We start from the raw sequence: 17,674 nt of genomic DNA, 5'->3' as shown, positions 1-17,674 counted from the left end.
CTTCTATGCACTGATTTTGATAGTTTTTTCTTTTCTTTGAGCAGGTTCAACCACCTTCAGTCTTGTAATCATTTGATGACCAATTCCTGCAGTTACATTCCAGCTCTTGCTCTGTGTGAGAGCAACTGATGGGTGAGATTTAAACCCTAGCCCGTTTCTGCTGGACACTGAAGCTAGGTTGTGTATCCATCCATGCTCCTTCCCTGAGTGCAGCTGATGGCTGATGCTTGGTTTTCCCATCCCCTTACAAAAAATACCAGCTAACAGCTTGCTGCTTCTGCAGGAAAAGTCAGATTGGAGCAAAAAAGGTGAGGGCCATAAATACATCCCACCCATGTGTATTTCTGGAACCAGACACTTTTCAGAGGTTAAACTGCCCAAACCTCAAATCACCTTCTTTTCTTTCTTCTTCTGAGGATAATTTTCCCTTTCTCTCAACCTTTATCTCTTTGCTGTCTGAGACTGAAGATTCTGGGGGACAGGGGCACTGTGTCCCTGCAGAGATGCCCGTGCTGTGGCTATGGACACAAGCAGGACCTGTAACTTCCTTGTGAAGATGCCACGATGCTGGTGCAAGGTGGAAGCTGTCCCTAAGGGCTCCCCAGTGCCTGCAGCAGAGATCAGTCCCACGGTGGGATGCTGCAGGGCAGTGCTACCAGGGCAAAGGTGTCTGCTTCTCAGCTCCATTTCTCCAGGCACAAACGTTGGACAAAGACAAGTTCTTTCCTCTAATGCTGTTTGACTGCTGTGCCCTGGTGAGCACATTCCTGCGGCGGGAGCTGGTTGGCATCCGCCTGGGCTGGCTCCTTGCCCTGGGCTCCCGGCTGCTTGTGTTCTTCCCACACTGGGTTCCTCAGCCCTCAACCAGGCAGCACACATCCAGTGATGCTCAAAAGCTCTCCCAGGTCCCACTCGTGGGTGGCTGGCAGTCTGGAGGTGACAATAGCAGCAGTGTCAGTGTTCCCTCTGCAGCAGTGGGATACCACAGTGAGCTGGGGCTGGTCCAGCCCCTAGCCCACTGGTCCCTTGGGGCTGGCGCTGCTGGGACACAGCAGAAGAGGCAGGATTATCCTCCTGCCATCCTCTCCTTCTTAATTGATTAACAGTTGTGCAAACATTCCCGGTGCTGGGTAAGCTGCAGATGCTGGGCTCCCTCCTCACCTTCTCAGAGGCATTGTGGGATAAGCAAATAAATACAGCTTTGGAAACAGCATAAATATAGATGTGGGGTGTTTCTTTGGTGCTGCAGGCCAGAGCTGTTTTGATACGACACTGGGGATGGTCTTTTCCATGTTTAATCTGTATTTTTGTTAGTATTAACAGTTCTGGTCTATCAAGGTAGCTCCATGTTAAAATATTCCGTTGCTCGCTTAAGCCTGATCCTGTAGCTTTTAAGGGGCTCCAGATCTGGTTTTGCATGACAGTGCACACCGGCAATCACCTTCTTGAAGTGGTCTCCTTTTGTTGGCTGGAGGCAAGGGCTCAGGCAGCTTTACAGGTGCCTGGGGTGCGCAAGCTGTCCCCACTTGCAGCCTGCACAGCATCATCCCTTGTTGGAGCTGAGCCCCTGACAATGCCCAGCACTAGGTGGGAGAAGGTGCAATCTCTGCAGTGTCCCTGGGGGTTGCAGTGTCTGAGGACCCCCAATGGGTGGGCAATGGGGAGCCCCAGAGGGTCTCCTGGGGCCTTCTTCCTCTTCCAGGCAGTACCTGAGAAATCCCTGGCTTTGGGTGGTGTGCAATATCCCCATCAGTGACAATGGCATGTGGGGCTCTGAGTTCAGACCTGAGCTACCCTTTCTGTTTGATATGTTGAAGGACGCTGCTAACTATTCTATGATTCTATGCTGCTCTTTGTGACAAGGGGGCCAAGCTGCTTGTTGAGCTGGAAGAGGTGATGGTGGGTGCAGCCATTCCCTCTGATGGTTTTTTTCCATTGTAGCATGGCCTCCACCCATTGACAGGCTTCCAGTTTGGCTCCTTGTTGATGTCCACCCTTCCCTTCTGATCCCAGCAGCTGCTGCATGATGCTCATGGCCTCTCCTGCCCTTACTGCCTCTCCTCACCCTTGCAAGGCACCGGGCATCCCCCAGCAGCCCATTGCTCTTGCAGGCTCTGAAGAAGGGGCTTTCTTCACTTGCAGAACACATCAGACCCATGCAAGACCAGGGACTTGCCCAAATGCTGTCCAGCAATGAGTCCCCTCTGTTCTCAAGGTGGAAAATTGACTCCACATTGTGATTGTCTTGGCCTTGGCCAAAGTGAGACCTCCCCATCCCATCCCAGCTCATTTCTGGGGAGGACCTGTCAAGGAGGTGGTTTCAGAAGCTATAGGAATGTGTTGTGAGAACAGTTACAATGCAGTATGAAAGCAAACAGATCCTGGACTTCTAACCGTGTCTTCAGTGGCAGCTGAGCTCTCCAAATCCATAGGGATGTTATCTTTGCCCCTAGATTTTTGCCAACTTTCCTTCCCCAGCAGCACTGAGCATTCAGGTACCCTCAGCCCAGTGGCTTTCTACCTTTACAAGACACATCTCCCCTCACTTTTTCCTTTCATTTCCACTTTTCCTAATTGCCTTGGCACCCAGCGCCGGGGAGGATGGAGTTAATTACGCATCAAGGACCTTTTACCAAGCTGTGGATAAACCAGTAAGTAACTTCACATGCCTTTGCTGCTTGCTGCTGTAATGCTGGCAGGGCTGGGAAAATACTTGCAAGCCTTAAGACTTCAGCTCAGCCTGGATAGAAGAGAGGCCGCTTTAACTCCAGACCACGAGGAGCAGCTTGCCCTGACTGTACCATAACAGGAGGTTAATCTGCAGCAGCAGCAGCCTTTTGGGTTACCCATTTTTTGCTGTGGTCTCTTCCCGAGGCAAAGCCATTGCGTGCTTCAGCACAAAGATGGTGCTTTGGGCACCTGATATTTATGGCAGCTTTTTAAGCCCCATCCAAACTGGGACTGTTTGGCATCAACCTGGGTGGGGAGAAACGCCAGCAGGGTGACCACGCTTGGTTTGTCCTACAAGACCTGCTTGTTTGTGTCCTTTTTGACACAAAGCTGGTACTGTTGCTGGGGAAGGAGATTAAACCTCGCTGTGCCATAGGCTGGACATGGTCAGAAGTTGTTTTTTGCAGTGCTAAAGTTGACTTAGAATATTCCAATACAATTTGGGATAATGGGAGAGCTCCAAAGCAAAAGGACACGTCCCCACAGGACAGCGAAGTTCAGGGTGATCTTGGTAGTGAGGGAGGATGCTCGGTTGAGAATGATTTGGAGCTGGCTGTGAAGGGATAGGCTGGGTTTAACTGATGGAGATACCCAAGATAGACAACATGCTCAGCATGGGTTTAGGGATAATGAGATCCATCAGGCATGTTACACTGAGAGAGGTCCAAAAGGCCTCTTAGAGGTCTCTTAGCACATCTCTTGGATTGCCAGTCTGTTTTCTGTTGCTCATTATGCCCTCTCTGAAGTCTTAAAATCCCTATTATTTCATGGTCAATTTGCTGCTTTTTTCCAAGGCCAATATTGTCTTCAGCAAAGCTCAGTTTCTGTCGGCTTCAGTTTAGTGGTTCCAGCCCTGCCATCATCCTCCAGCGTGGCATAACCAGAGCGTGGTGACAAGGGCCATAAGAGCATCTCTGAGCATCATTCAGGCCCAGGGGGCGTTTCCTCCAAGGGACCTCCTGCAGCGCTGCCCTTCTGCTCCAGTCTCACCCAGTATAACCCCACTGGTGGGACTGAAACCAGCCTTTTCATCACAGCCTCTCGGCAGCAGTTGAACACGGGCGGGTGTTTTATTGCCACTGAACACTGGGGAGAACCGGGGAGCAGAGTGCTGATGTGATGCGGTCCAAGTTATGCAATCAGTAAGTGGCACAGCTGGGGAAAAGCCAGGATCCTCACAGTTCCCATTCTCCCCACCAGCTCAATCTGCCTCACCGCTGTTTACTGAGGAGACTGGAGTCTCATTGTTTGCACTTTATTTTGCCTTTTTAGACGCTTCCTTCTCCAGGCTGTTTTGCCTGTTCCGCAGTGGCCGGTGTTTAAACAGTGCGAGCAGAAAATGTTTATGAAATGTGCTTTAAAAACCACACTTCTAAGATGTTCTTTTTATTCCTGGTTTAGACAGAGGCTTGGGAAGCACAAAGAATGATTCTCCTGTCGGTAGGAGCTAGGCAGCAGTTTGTTTTGGAGCTGTTGTTGCTAAAGGCAGGATTGATCCGGGTGCTGGGCACTGAGGGGTCACTTGTGGTCCTCACAATAAACTAAGCTTTACAGTCAATTATATTCTGTACTTTTGTAGCTTCTCCCAGAGCCAAGGGTCTGAGCTGGATTCCCTGCTTCTGCAGAGCTTTGCTTTGACACCAGATACAGCTCCAGTGGAAATTATGGAGCTGATGCAGAAATGATTGGGTGAGGTTTTCTGGACCAAATTATACCAAATGACAAGGCTAGAGGATGCTAAGTGTCCCTTTGGGTCTTGAAAGCTATGAATCTGCGTGGATAGAGGATGCTAAGTGTCCCTTTGGGCCTTGAGAGATAGGAATCTTTGTGGATATCTCCAAGCTTAAATTGCTAGATGGGGTTTTGTGGAAGCATTGTTTCGTCTCCTGCTGACGATGGAGCTGTTGGAGGATGCTCCACGTGTCAAATGAGGATAGGGAAGGACATGGCATTTGTGCGAGGGCTTGCTGCAGCCACTGGCTTGATCTGGGGAATGCAGCTGGGGAAAACACTATCCCAAGGGAGAAATACTGGGAAATTCAGGAGCAACATCCTGGTGTTTGGCTGCAGAGAGTGATGCTGGTGCAGGCGGGCAGGGGAAGGCAGCAATCCGGCAGCTGGCTGGAGGTTCAGACCCACGCTGCTGTCTGGGAAGCCCATTGCTGATGGTGTGAGGGTGTTTATGGGGACAAGCCACAGGCCAAGGCATGGACAGGCGGTGCTTGGGATACCTGGCGCGGTGCCAGGCATCTGGAGGAGCCTGGTGAACCACAGCATCGCCCTGCCAGGGAGCTGCCTGCTCCTGCATCCAATTAAAGTGCTGGAGCGACCCGGGGAGGCAGAAGGGGTTGAGTCAGGGCTTGGCTGCGATCCTGGGCGCTGCGATTCATCCAGCAGAGTGAAACAGCACAATAAAGGCGCTGGGATTCTTAATGAGTGTTTAGGATCTTGGATCCGTGTCTCATCAGTCATTTGATCCAGCCACAGGACTCGTATTAGTGGGTGGGAGAGAAATCCTGTCTGAGCATTAGGCGCTGTAGGTTTCCACCCCGGCTGGGAAGCTATCACTGCGTCTGGTAGGAGAAGCCTATTTACAGTTGCTCCCTGTGGGTTGCCAGGCTCCTAGCAGAGCAGTTTGCACCAGATGGTCCCTGCAGCATCCTGGAGACGATCTCCTCCAGATTCCTAAGAGCAGGCTCCTGTGGATCTCCAGCTTGGATTCACGCTGACCGCGGTGCAGTCAAGCAAAGAGCATCAGCCCTTAGACTGTATCCAAGGTGAGATCCTTCAGCAGCCCTGAGCAGCAGGAAGCACCAAGTGCTCCCCCCAGGAGGATGCATAGCTCAGGATATGGATGTGCTTGTCTGGGAGGCCTCATCACAGCCCTTTGCAAAGCCCCTTGTTAACTTTTGGGCTCAGTGGCTGAAGTTTGATGAGCACCATCCAGCGGTGGAGCTGGGCATTGGCTCTAAAGGCAGGCCCCAGATGTGGGTGCCAAAGCTGTTGGAAGATGTTTGCAATTCAGTGAGTCAGAGCTGCTCATGTGTCAGCCTGAAGATGAGGAGGAGAAAGGAGCAAATGCTTCCCATGTCCCAGCCGTTCTCCTGCAGCAAAGATCCACTGTGGACACAGGTCAGAGCTGCCCAGAGCTCCTCCTGCCTGGCTCCTGCTGCCATAAAGAGCTGGAATTTTCCTCCGAGGAGAAGTGACCTCGAGCTGAGGTGACTGGGAGCCTGCCGCTGGGATTAGCACTGAGGGAGGGTTAGCAGCAAGCAGCTTTTGTCCTGCTGTGAGGCTTTTGGTCTGTAAATGCAGCTGCGCCGAGCGTTGTGCAGCCTCGTGATGCCTTTGTGAGGGTTACAGGAGCTGAGGTCTGCAATGAAGCCAGCAGCCGTGCTGTGGGACATGGCACTGCTGATCCAAAGCTGATCCAAAGCAATGTCTGATGTTTTGGAACTGTAGAAGATGCGAGGTGAACTCAGCACCTTGAGTAGATGGCTACAAGGGCACCAAGGCCAAATCAGTGTCTGGTAGGGAGTCATTGGAGCAGAGCTTGGAGAGACATAGATTAAAAGGGGGATGGTGAACCCTGGGATCCTCCAGGAAAAGTAGTTGGGGTGTCAAAAGTACCTGATAGCCAATGTGTCCATCCATGGGCCAGGAGAGCAGTCCTTGCTTGTGACCTGAGTGACTATGAGATCAACCCCTTCCCACCCCAGTCTCCTGTGTGGTCATTGCTAGCTTTGTCTCCCCCATGAGTGGATGTGTGGTCTCCTTTGGCATGTTTCTCCTCTCATGTTTGCAGGTTGCCTATGGGACCACGGAAAACAGCCCTGTCACCTTCATGGGACTCCCTGACGACAGCATCACCAAGAGAACCGAGACGGTGGGATGCATCTTACCCCACACAGAGGTAATAGTGACCCTCCCTGCCTGCTACAGGTCCTGCAGCAGACCTCAGTGTCCTCCCTTGTCTGGTGCTGGGGCACACCATCACATTTGGCTTGGACATCTGCTGAGCCCTTCTCTTCCGTTGTAGGCAAAAATTGAGGATCCCGAAACAGGCCAGTCCATGCCTCTGAACACTCCTGGGGAGCTTCAGATCCGTGGCTACTGTGTGATGCTGGGCTACTGGGGTGACCCTGCCAAGACAAGTGAAGTGGTCACTGACGAGAAGTGGTACAAGACAGGGTGAGTCTGGAAACAGCCCTGCTCCTGCTGGTCTGTCCTGCAGGGTGATGCTGGATGGGGATGGATGTGAACAGAAGTGCCTTGGCTGTGATTTCTGTGCTCATGAAACTTCAGAGTAGCTCTTAGCACAGAGCCCCCTGTGTCAAGTGCACATGGAGAAGGGAATCATCACTTGGCTGCCGGAAGGATGGAGGGTCTGCAGGGTACACAGCAGGGACAGGAATTGCCTTCCCCCAAGCCCTATTTGTGTGGACACTGCTGACGGCAATAGCAGGAGCTCTTTGATCCCTTCCATGTATTCAGGGGGCATCTCAGCCTCCAGACCAGGCTGGATGGGAGCATCAGCCATTCCTCCCCCTAGTTAGGCCAGGTCTAGTTGTGGTGTTGTTACAGGGACCTTGCGAGCCTGGATGAGGACGGCTACTGCAGGATCATAGGCCGATGCAAGGACATGATTATTCGGGGAGGAGAGAACATCTACCCAGCAGAGCTTGAGCAGTTTCTGCACACCCATCCCAAGGTTGATGAGGCCCAGGTGAGCGGGAGGGAGATGGTTCCTGTGGTGGGAAACCTGTATACAAAGCTGCTGGGACTGCTGCTTGGGATTGTCTTCCCCTGTTTTCAGCATCAATTTGTGTGTAACGTTGGTTGGCAAGCAGGAGGCAGAGGCTCATGGCATGGGAGGGTGTTGTGGTTTAGTCCCAGACGGCAACGCTTGCTCACTGCCCCACCACCACTGAAGGGATGGGAAGAGAATCAGAAAAAGGTAAAACCCATCAGTTAGGAACAGTTTAATTACTGAAATAAAGTAAAATACAATAATTGTAATGAAAAGGGGAGAGAGAGGGGAATAAACCCCAATAAACACAAGTGATGCACAACACAACTGCTCACCACCCGCTGACTGATGCCCAGCCCATCCCAAGCAATGATCAGTGGCTCCCAATCAACTCCCCTCAGTTTCTATACTGGGCATGATGTGCTGTGGTATGGAATATCCCTTTGGCTAGTTTGGCTCTGCTCTCTCCTGGCTTCTTGTGCCCCTCCTCGCTGACACAGCATGAAAAACTGAGAAGGCCTTAACTTAGGCTCAGCGCTACTGAGCACCAACTAAACCAGCAGTGTGTTATCAACATTATCCTATTAGTAAATGCAAAATTACAGCACTGCACCAGCTGCTAGGAAGAAAATTAACTCCATCCCAGCGGGAACCGGGACAAAGAGGCAGGCAGAGCTCCTGGCATGGGGCATGTCAGTTCCTCTTGTGCACCAGCTTCATGTCTGCAAAGTAGTGACTGCCATTCTTCTTCAGGTTTTAAACTGCCTGTCTGCTTCCATAGCTCCCTCTGACATTCCTGCTTGGAAAGCCATCTGCAGGGACGGGTTTTACTGAATTTATGGATCATGACTAAACTCCTAAACCCAAAAAGCCTCCTCCAATGAGTCCCTGGCGATGAGGAGTGAGAGTCGGTTTCACCCCTTCACAAGACAGCACTGATATGCAGCACGGAGCAGCTGCTCCGAGTCTGCTGGGATTGTTCTGCTCCAGGTTTTGTGCCAGACAAGTTTCCCCATAAATAAACCAGCTGTTTAGTCAGCGTTGTGCCTGTGCCAAGCTAGCATCTCTCCCTGGAACAGGCCCAGTGCAGATGGGTTGCAAACCAGCCCTGTTTATGTAGTTTCTAGGGCTTTATGTCACTGCTCTGGACTCAAAAGGATCAATGTGTCTCTAGGATTTGGAGACGCTGGTTCAAGGTGGGGAATGACAGTAGGAATCTTGTGGAATAGCGTGAGCAAGCTTCGGGGAGAGATCAGGCTTGGGAAGTCCATCTCCTGGTATCACAGGCAGTGGTCCATTAATCCTTCAATTTCACTCCATCCCTCTCCTGCTGTTCCATCTGGAGATTCCCATTTCCCTATTGGTTGTGAAACCTGTTGCCCCCTTTTCCAGGGAAGCAGAGGCACGCAGAGGGATGGCAGGTGGCTGCTGCACCCACAGTGAGCTGCTGCCTGCCTGGTCTGACTCAACCCTTGTTCCAGTGATTTTGCAAAGCCAAAGGAAGGTGTTGGTGTCCTGGTACCCAGCCTGCTTTGCCAGCTTTCCTCTGGCAAGCGGTTGGGAAGTGTTTCCAGGAAGGCTCAATGTTGTGTAGAAAACACTGGTGGGGTGGTGAGGCAGTTCAGACTGCCTTTACAGACCCCATGCCATGGTTCCAGCATCCCTTTATATGGGTCAGGCCTTGTGCCGTGGCCAGCACACATACCTGTGGGAGGAAAGGGATGTCCCCATGGGTCACACTGATCATCTGTCCCAATCAGGTGATTGGTGTGAAGGATTCACGGATGGGAGAAGAGATCTGCGCCTGCATCCGAGTGAAGACTGGGCAGGAATGCACCAAGGAAGAGATTAAAGCCTTCTGCAAAGGGAAGGTGAGTCTCACAGTCTTTGGTTCCCCACCAGACCAGTACACCCCGCTGCGCAGACCCATGGATTTGGAGGAACTGGGGATCCAGCCCTGGTATTCCCAGCTTGGGCAGTCCCAGCAGGTTCCTTTGGAGCTGTTTTCTCTTCCCAGATCTCCCATTTTAAGGTCCCGCAGCACATTGTGTTTGTGGATCAGTACCCGCTCACCGTCTCGGGCAAGGTAAGAGATGGGCTGGGGCAGGGTGGGTACCCTGGCCTCCTGCTCCATCTCCTGAGCCTCTCTTCCTCCTCCTCTTTGCACTTCATTCTAGATTCAGAAATACAAGCTGAGGGAGCAGATGGAGAAGCACCTTCAACTCTGAGCTGGGGAAGGCAGAGCAAAGCACGGCATAAATCAGCCCCACTTCAAACAGCTTTGGGTCTGTTTCCCCTGTGCCTTGTGCTGTGCAGTGGGGACCTTCTCTGCTGCCATCAGGCTGATGGCAGGGTTAGTTAATAAAACAGAGTGTCTTTGTCCCTACTTGAGTTTGTTTCTCTGCCATCAAACTCTGTGGTATGAGGAGGGATGCTTATTTCTGGAGTTACTGAAAGACCTTATGAGGCTTTTGAAGCTTTGTGTCTCTCTGAGACATTTGGCTGCAGCCCTTTCAGAAGACTTGGATTCATGCTGGGAGGTATTTCACTGGTGTTTAAAGTCAGCCTGGCCTGGCTTCCTGAGGGAGGGGGATGCCCTCTCTGCTGAGTCTCCCAGGTCATGTAACACAGCAGATGAGCTTGAAATGAGGGACAGGGGCTTTAGAAGTGAGACTTTGGATGGGAAGGGGCTCCCTAAAGCTTCCTGGAGATGCTCACCCTGTCCCCACACCTTCTACCCCCCAAAGAAACATCTCCAAGGCGCACTTGGTGTTTTGGACAAGGCAGGCAGTGAGGAGGTTGCAGGAATACCAAAGCTCCTGTCCCAGCAGCACTGTGAAGCGGAGCACACCCGGGACAGCGTTTTATGGGAGTTATTTGGTATCCCCCAGCCATGAAACACTACTGGAGAAGGAGAAGAGCTGAGCTCCTCCTCCTTGCCCACAGCAGGGTCCCACCCCAGCTGGGAACCGGATAACGTTGGTACCAACATCTGTGCCGTCTCCCTTCTGCTTCCTTCCCTAGCAGGGCTGGCGGCTGGGCCTCCACTTCCGTGCTGGAGCTTCCTCCAGGGGAAATGATGCTACAGGGAGAGGCAGTGAGGGCTCGAATCCAGCTGGACTGGGGGCTGTACCCATGGGAGCAGACCCAGTGACACACAAGCCCACTGTTCCTGTCTGCTTTCTGAAAGAGGAAACAAACGGGATGGGGTGCTTTGTGCTGCATCCTCCCTGTATGCTGTCTGTCTTTGCAGCAAGCTCTTCCACCATTCCCAAACTGCTTGTGGGGCTGGTGTCAGTGTTTCATCACTTCACCTCTGCCCACCCTGGAGTAAGTGTACAAGCAAAACCCAGATCTCCTCCCCACCCTGGTTTTCGGACCCTTGTAAACCATCCTTCCCCAAAGAGGAACTGTTACTGCAGCCAGGGACCTTGGGGACGCAGTGGACCTCTAGCTCTGGTGTCTAGGGAAGGAAGTTTTGCCTTCCTTTGCTTTCCCCCTGCCAGGCCTGCAGTGAGAGGAGCTTCTTCTCTGGTTCCTGTCTGATAACACCACTCTTTACCCAACCCCAGTGCTGCCCAGAAGCACCCCAAAAAGTGAAGTTAGCTCTGGTATGCAGGGGGAGACACTGCTCAGAAACACAGCAAGCACTGGTCACAGCCAGCACATGAGGTACAGATCCCTGTCACCCCATCCCTGCTTCCCTGAGCCTTACTTGCATTATAGGTCCATGGGTCTAAGTCTCAGCAGAGCTTGGCAAGCTTCCCCTTCCCCTTCCATCCCCTCTCCGAAGTAGAAGCAGTGGCTCAACTTGTCCTGGAGAGCGATGAAGGAGCTGCTGGCTCATGCCTGAGTGTGAGCCATTCCCAAGTGGACCTGTTGGCTTCGGCACGCTCTTCCCAAAGAAAACAACGCTCCTCTTTGCATCATTGGAGGGTGGCTTGTTCAGGTCACTTGACCCAGAGGGTCCGGCTTGTTTTGCCCAGCTCAGGGACAGATGGGCACTTTCAGGGCCCTTTATTTGCAAGGTGGCAGCAGCAGCCATCAGAAAGTGCTGAGCCACTATGAGAGACCTCAGCTCCACCTCAGGGTGAATCACCCATGCCCTGGCACCAGGGGCTCTGAGGGAAATGGCTTCAGATGTGCAGAGGTGCAGCTTCACATCCACGTTCCTGCAGACATGCAGCTTTTTGTACAGTGTTCCAGTATCTGAAGGGGGCCTACAAGGATGCTGGAGAGGGACTCTTCATTGGGGACTGTAGTGATAGGACAAGGGGTAACGGGTTCAAACTTAAACAGGGGAAGTTTAGATTGGATCTAAGGAAGAAATTCTTTACTGTGAGGGTGGTGAGGCACTGGAATGGGTTGCCCAGGGAGGTTGTGAATGCTCCATCCCTGGCAGTGTTCAAGGCCAGGCTGGACAGAGCCTTGGGTGACATGGTTTAGTGTGAGGTGTCCCTGCCCATGGCAGGGGGGTTGGGACTGGATGATCTTAAGGTCCTTTCCAACCCAAACCACTCTGTGATTCTATGATTCTATGACTGTCAGCATCTTGCCCAAACACTTGGGGACTCCTCACAACCCTGTTGTGCTCCTGGGTGAAACAGCAGCCAAAGGAGGACGGCACAGATGTGCCCTGACGTTCCCACTCAGCGATGTTTCCAGAGTGCACGCATCCACCTGCCTCAGCATCTGTGTGGGAACAACCGAGGGCAGGAAGCGGACACCAGAGGCCCACGCTTGCTCCCCGGGAAGCCTTCTGCTTTGAGCTGCAGGCACCAGACGACACGTCCTTCCAGGCCGGGCAAGGACATCGAAAGTGAAAAGCACCCTCAGCCAAATGCCCATGGGTTTGCTCCTCTGCCCCTTTGAGCTGGCAGCCTTGGGGCTGACGACTCACTTTGGGAATGAGAAATTTGGGATTGAGAAATGACACATTGCCCTGCAGTAAGACCTTTCCCCCCTTCAACCTTTTTATCCTGGTATGGAGGCCACCTCTAGGAATGCTTCCAGTGCCTCCATAATTCACACAATGGTGCTTCTCTCCATCCCACAAAGGGTCCTTCTTTGGCCTTCACCTTCCAACCACCTCTGGGCATCTGAGTTCCCTTCTTTCTGTGTCCCTCGTCCAGAAAGCCATCCGTCCGGGGCATGGCTGGTTAATGAGCCGTGGCCCTGCAGGACCTGTGTTTCTCAGCCTCAGCTCTTCCACAGATGACCCAGGTGAGTGGCAATAATGATGGTAATGATAATTATTATTATTATTATTAATAATAATAATGGGTATAACAAGGGGAGAGAATCTGAAACTAAAAAGGGAACAGACAAAACCCAGCCCCCCGCAGCCGGGGTCGTGGGGCTGGAGCTGGAGCAGCAGCGATGGTCCTGAGGCACTTGGCAGGAGCCCCCCCAAGCCGGGCTCCAGGCTTGGGGGGGAGAAAGAGCTGCCCCAGACCTAGGAGCAAGAAGGCTGCTGAAGGAGCCCGGACAAGGCATGGTCCTCCTGGGCTCCTTCACAGCAGAAGGCAGGGACATCGAGCGTGGAGATGCGGGCAGCGGTGTCCTCTTCCCTCCACAGCAGCTCCCAGGCCAGGGCTCCATGGCAGGGGCTGCTCCTCCCGCTCGCTGGCATTCAGGCTGGAAGGAAAGGAGCGGTGTGAGCACCCGCCACGCAGCTGCCCTGCGCCTGCCCCCTCCAGCTCTGCTCCGGGCCCCTGGACCTGCTCACTTCAGAGCCGGTGGCGCAGGCTCGCTGCCTTGGCCGGATGCGTCACTGCCCAGAAGCTGCGCTGGCGGTGCAGCCACTGGAAGGGGTTGTGGTGCCTCTGCTCCCTCCTCCGCTTTTTAACCTTCTTCACCTGTGCAGAGGCAGGAAGGCTCTTGGGGTCAGCACACGGTGGCCCAAGGTTCTTCCCACCAGCCCAGCCAGGGATGGGGCCAGCACCCACCTTCCCTCTGTCAAACTCCTCATCCCACTCATCGATGACGGTCTTCCTTCGGGCTGAGGCCGCAGACTGAATGGCATCCCAACTGACAGCCGAGACGCTGCCATTCCAGGTCAAGACTGCAAAGCAGCGTTGTCAGCACAGAGCCCCAGGCCACGCTCCACGGCTCCCGCGAGCACAGGGCCGGGGTTGGAGCCCCCTCACTCCAGGACCCCACCTGGGTGCAGCAGCCTGGCTCTAGCTCGGGCCCTGGCAGGGCTCAAGGCAGGGGAGCTGCGCTGCTGCTCACCCACCCAGGCAGGAAGGGATTAATTACCTTGTTTGCCATAAGCTTTGTCCAAGGAGTCCACAAGCAGCTGCTCCACCACTGTGGACTCCAGCTGGGTCCTTGGTGCTGTGCCAGCCCCGCGGTCATGTGCAGGCCTTTGGGCAGCAGGGCAGTGCCTGTACCCAGCTCCAGCCCAGCTGTCCGCTGCCACTGCGGAAACAGGCAAGGTGAGCGTGGAACAGTGGTTAGCCGAACGTGGACACGAGGATCAATAGGTTTGAGGCCCTGGATCTTGAAGGAGAGGTAGGTGAGGATGTGATGCAAGGCCCGCCTACAAGGTCACATAGGAAAAGGCGGTCGACTTCGCACCTTAAGACTGCCTCTGATAAGAAAGAAAGAAAGGTCATTGTTGTAGGCGATTCCCTTCTGAGAGGAACAGAGGGCCCGATATGCAGAGTTGACCCTCATCATAGGGAAGTGTGTAGTCTGCCTGGAGCCCGGATCAGGGATATCACCAAGGCGCTTCCCAGCCTGGTGCACCCGACAGACTACTACCCGCTGCTGGTCTTCCAGACAGGTGGGGGGGAAGCTGCTTCCCGCAGTCTGAGGGGGATGAAGAAAGACTACAGGGCCTTGGGGCGGATGGTGAAAGAGTCTGGGGCTCAAGTGATCTTCTCCTCACTTCTTCCATCTTCTGGTGATGATGTGGGACTGAATGGGAAAATTCCGTCCGTAAACAATTGGCTACGAGACTGGTGCTTTAGGCAGGGCTTTGGGTTCTTTGATAACAGCTGGTTTTATAAGGCTCCAGTCCGGATAATGGCATGTGGGAAAGGTTTACCTCACAGAGGCAAAAGGATGCTGGGGCATCAATTAGCAGGGCTCATTTGGAGAGCTTTAAACTAGATTCGAAGGGGGATGGGGCTGTAGCTGGGCTTGCCCCAGTGGGGCAGCACTCTAGGATTGATGAAGACTGGGAGGCCTCCTATAATCCTAGGGTGGAATCGGTGAGCTCAGCTCCCTCCTTGAAATGCCTGTACACCAATGCGTGCAGCATGGGAAATAAGCAGGAGGAGTTGGAGACCTGTGTTAAGTCAGGAGATTATGATCTGGTGGCAATTACAGAGACGTGGTGGGACAGCTCACATGACTGGAATATAGGCATGGAGGGCTATGTCCTTTCCAGGAAAGACAGGCCAGCCAGGCGGGGTGGTGGGGTTGCTCTTTATGTGCGAGAGCAGCTGCAATGTACTGAGCTCTGTCCAGGGACAGAGGACGAGCGAGTTGAGAGTCTGTGGGTGAGAATTAAGGGGCAGGCTGGCAGGGGCGATACTGTTGTGGGTGTCTGTTACAGGCCACCAGATCAGGGTGAGGAAGTTGACGAGGCCTTCTACAGGCAGCTGAGAGCGGCCTCACAGTCACAGGCCGTGGTCGTCGTGGGGGATTTTAACTTCCCTGATGTTTGCTGGAAGGACTACTCAGCAACCCAGCCACAGTCCAGGAGGTTCCTCCAGTGTGTGGATGATAACTTCCTCATGCAAATGGTGGATGAGCCAACCAGGAGAGGAGCGCTGCTGGATCTCATCCTCACTAACAAGGAGGGTCTGGTCGAAGCAGTAAAGGTTGAGGGCTGCCTTGGTTGCAGCGACCACGAGATGGTGGAATTCAGGATCTTGTGTGGTAGGACCAGTACAATAGCAAGTAGAATTGCAACCCTGGACTTTAGCAGGGCAAACTTTGGCCTTTGCAAGCAATTGCTAGGGGAAATGCCATGGGCAAGGCTGCTTGAAGGTAAAGGGGCCCAAGGTACTTGGCATTCAAGGATTGCTTATTCCGAGCTGAAGATCAGAGCATCCCGACACGTAGGAAGTCAAGGAAGAGGACCAGTAGACCTGCGTGGCTAAATAAGGAACTGCTGGGTATGCTCAAGTGGAAGAGGAGAGTTTACAGGTCATGGAAGGAGGGGCTGGCCACTTGGCAGGAATATAAGGCTGCTGCTAGAGGATGTAGGAAGGCAGCTAGGATGGCTAAGGCCTCCTTAGAATTAAATCTGGCGAAAGGGGTCAAGGACAGCAGAAAGAGCTTTTTCAAATACCTGGCAGATAAAACTAACACCAGAGGCAAGGTTGGCCCACTGATGAACGGGATGGGTGCCCTGGTGACAGAAGATACTGAGATGGCAGAGTTATTGAATGCCTTCTTTGTCTCTGTCTACTCTGCCGGAGGCAGTCCTGAAGAGCCCTGTACCCCTGTGACTTCAGATGAAGTCAGGTCAATGGAGCAGTTTGCCTTAGTCGATGAGGAATGGGTTAGAGACCAGCTGAGCAATCTGGACATCCATAAATCCATGGATCCAGATGGATTGCACCCGCGGGTGCTGAGGGAACTGGCGGAAGTCATTGCTAGACCACTCTCCATCATCTTTACCAAGTCTTGGGAAACGGGAGAGGTGCCTGAGGACTGGAGGAAAGCAAATGTCACTCCAGTCTTCAAAAAGGGCAAGCAGGAGGACCCGGGTAACTATAGACCGGTCAGCCTCACCTCCATCCCTGGGAAAGTGATGGAACACCTTATCCTTGGTGCCATCTTAAGGCATATCAAGGATAAGAGGGTTATGAGGGGCGGTCAACATGGCTTTACCAAGGGGAAGTCATGCTTGACCAACCTCATAGCCTTTTATGAGGAAATAACATTGTGGATGGATGATGGCAGAGCGGTGGATGTGGTCTACCTTGACTTCAGCAAAGCATTTGACACAGTCTCCCACAGCATCCTCATAGCTAAATTGAGGAAGTGTGGTCTGGATGATCAGGTAGTGAGGTGGACTGCGAACTGGCTGAAGGACAGAAGCCAGAGAGTTGTAGTCTATGGGGCGGAGTCCAGTTGGAGGCCTGTATCTAGTGGAGTGCCTCAAGGGTCAGTACTGGGACCAGTATTATTTAATATATTCATCAATGATTTAGATGAGGGAATTGAGTGTACTGTCAGCAAGTTTGCTGATGACACTAAGCTGGGAGGAGTGGCTGACACGCCAGAAGGCTGTGCTGCCATCCAGCGGGACCTGGACAGGCTGGAGAGTTGGGCAGGGAGTAACTTGATGAAATATAACAAGGGAAAGTGTAGAGTCCTGCATCTGGGCAGGAACAACCCCAGGTTCCAGTATAGGTTGGGGAACGACCTGTTGGAGAGTAGTGTAGGGGAGAGGGACCTGGGGGTCCTAGTGGATGGCAGGATGACCATGAGCCAACACTGTGCCCTTGTGGCCAAGAAGGCCAATGGCATCCTGGGGTGTATTAGAAGGGGGGTGGTCAGTAGGTCGAGAGAGGTCCTCCTTCCCCTCTACTCTGCCCTGGTGAGACCGCATCTGGAATATTGTGTCCAGTTCTGGGCTCCTCAGTTCAAGAAGGACAGGGACCTGCTGGAGAGAGTCCAGCGCAGGACAACTAAGATGATTAAGGGAGTGGAGCATCTCCCTTATGAGGAAAGACTGAGGGAGCTGGGTCTCTATAGTTTGGAGAAGAGGAGACTGAGGGGTGACCTTATTAGTGTATATAAATATATAAAGGCAGAGTGTCACGAGGATGGAGCCAGGCTCTTCTCAGTGGCAAACAATGATAGGACAAGGGGTAATGGGTACAAACTGGAACACAAGAGGTTCCACTTGAACTTGAGAAGAAACTTCTTCTCAGTGAGGGTGACGGAACACTGGAACAGGCTGCCCAGGGGGGTTGTGGAGTCTCCTTCTCTGGAGACATTCAAGGCCCGCCTGGACACATTCCTATGTAACCTCATCTAGGTGTTCCTGCTCTGGCAGGGGGATTGGACTAGATGATCTTTTGAGGTCCCTTCCAATCTCTAGTATACTGTGATGCTGTGATTATCAGAGACTGAACAATATAGGCCTTGTGTCTTATGAAAGGCTGCACAACCCAGGACGGGAGATGGCTGAACGACCGTGAACTATCCGTGATGCAGCATAAA

The 17,674-nt window shown here is 52.9% G+C and overlaps 1 protein-coding gene across 1 annotated transcript in view; it reads left to right on the top strand.

Moving 5' to 3' along the window:
• The window catches only part of ACSF2 (acyl-CoA synthetase family member 2), a gene marked incomplete at its 5' end in the record, with an annotated part of 34,769 nt that extends 25,023 nt beyond the window's left edge, over positions 1-9,746 (top strand). Inside the window, 6 exons of the mRNA XM_080629330.1 lie at positions 6,536-6,643; positions 6,770-6,921; positions 7,315-7,456; positions 9,241-9,351; positions 9,498-9,566; positions 9,658-9,746. Coding sequence (XP_080485456.1) covers positions 6,536-6,643; positions 6,770-6,921; positions 7,315-7,456; positions 9,241-9,351; positions 9,498-9,566; positions 9,658-9,708 — 633 coding nt within the window. The 3' untranslated portion in view covers positions 9,709-9,746. The remainder of the gene's footprint in view (positions 1-6,535; positions 6,644-6,769; positions 6,922-7,314; positions 7,457-9,240; positions 9,352-9,497; positions 9,567-9,657) is intronic.
• Between the last annotated feature and the right edge of the window lie 7,928 nt (positions 9,747-17,674).

Source organism: Psittacula echo (assembly GCF_963264785.1).
Source record: "Psittacula echo genome assembly, chromosome: 14".
Classification (NCBI taxonomy): Eukaryota; Metazoa; Chordata; class Aves; order Psittaciformes; family Psittacidae; genus Psittacula; species Psittacula echo.
The sequence above is the reverse complement of the archived record's forward strand: the minus strand, read 5'-3'. Positions and strand labels throughout refer to the sequence as shown.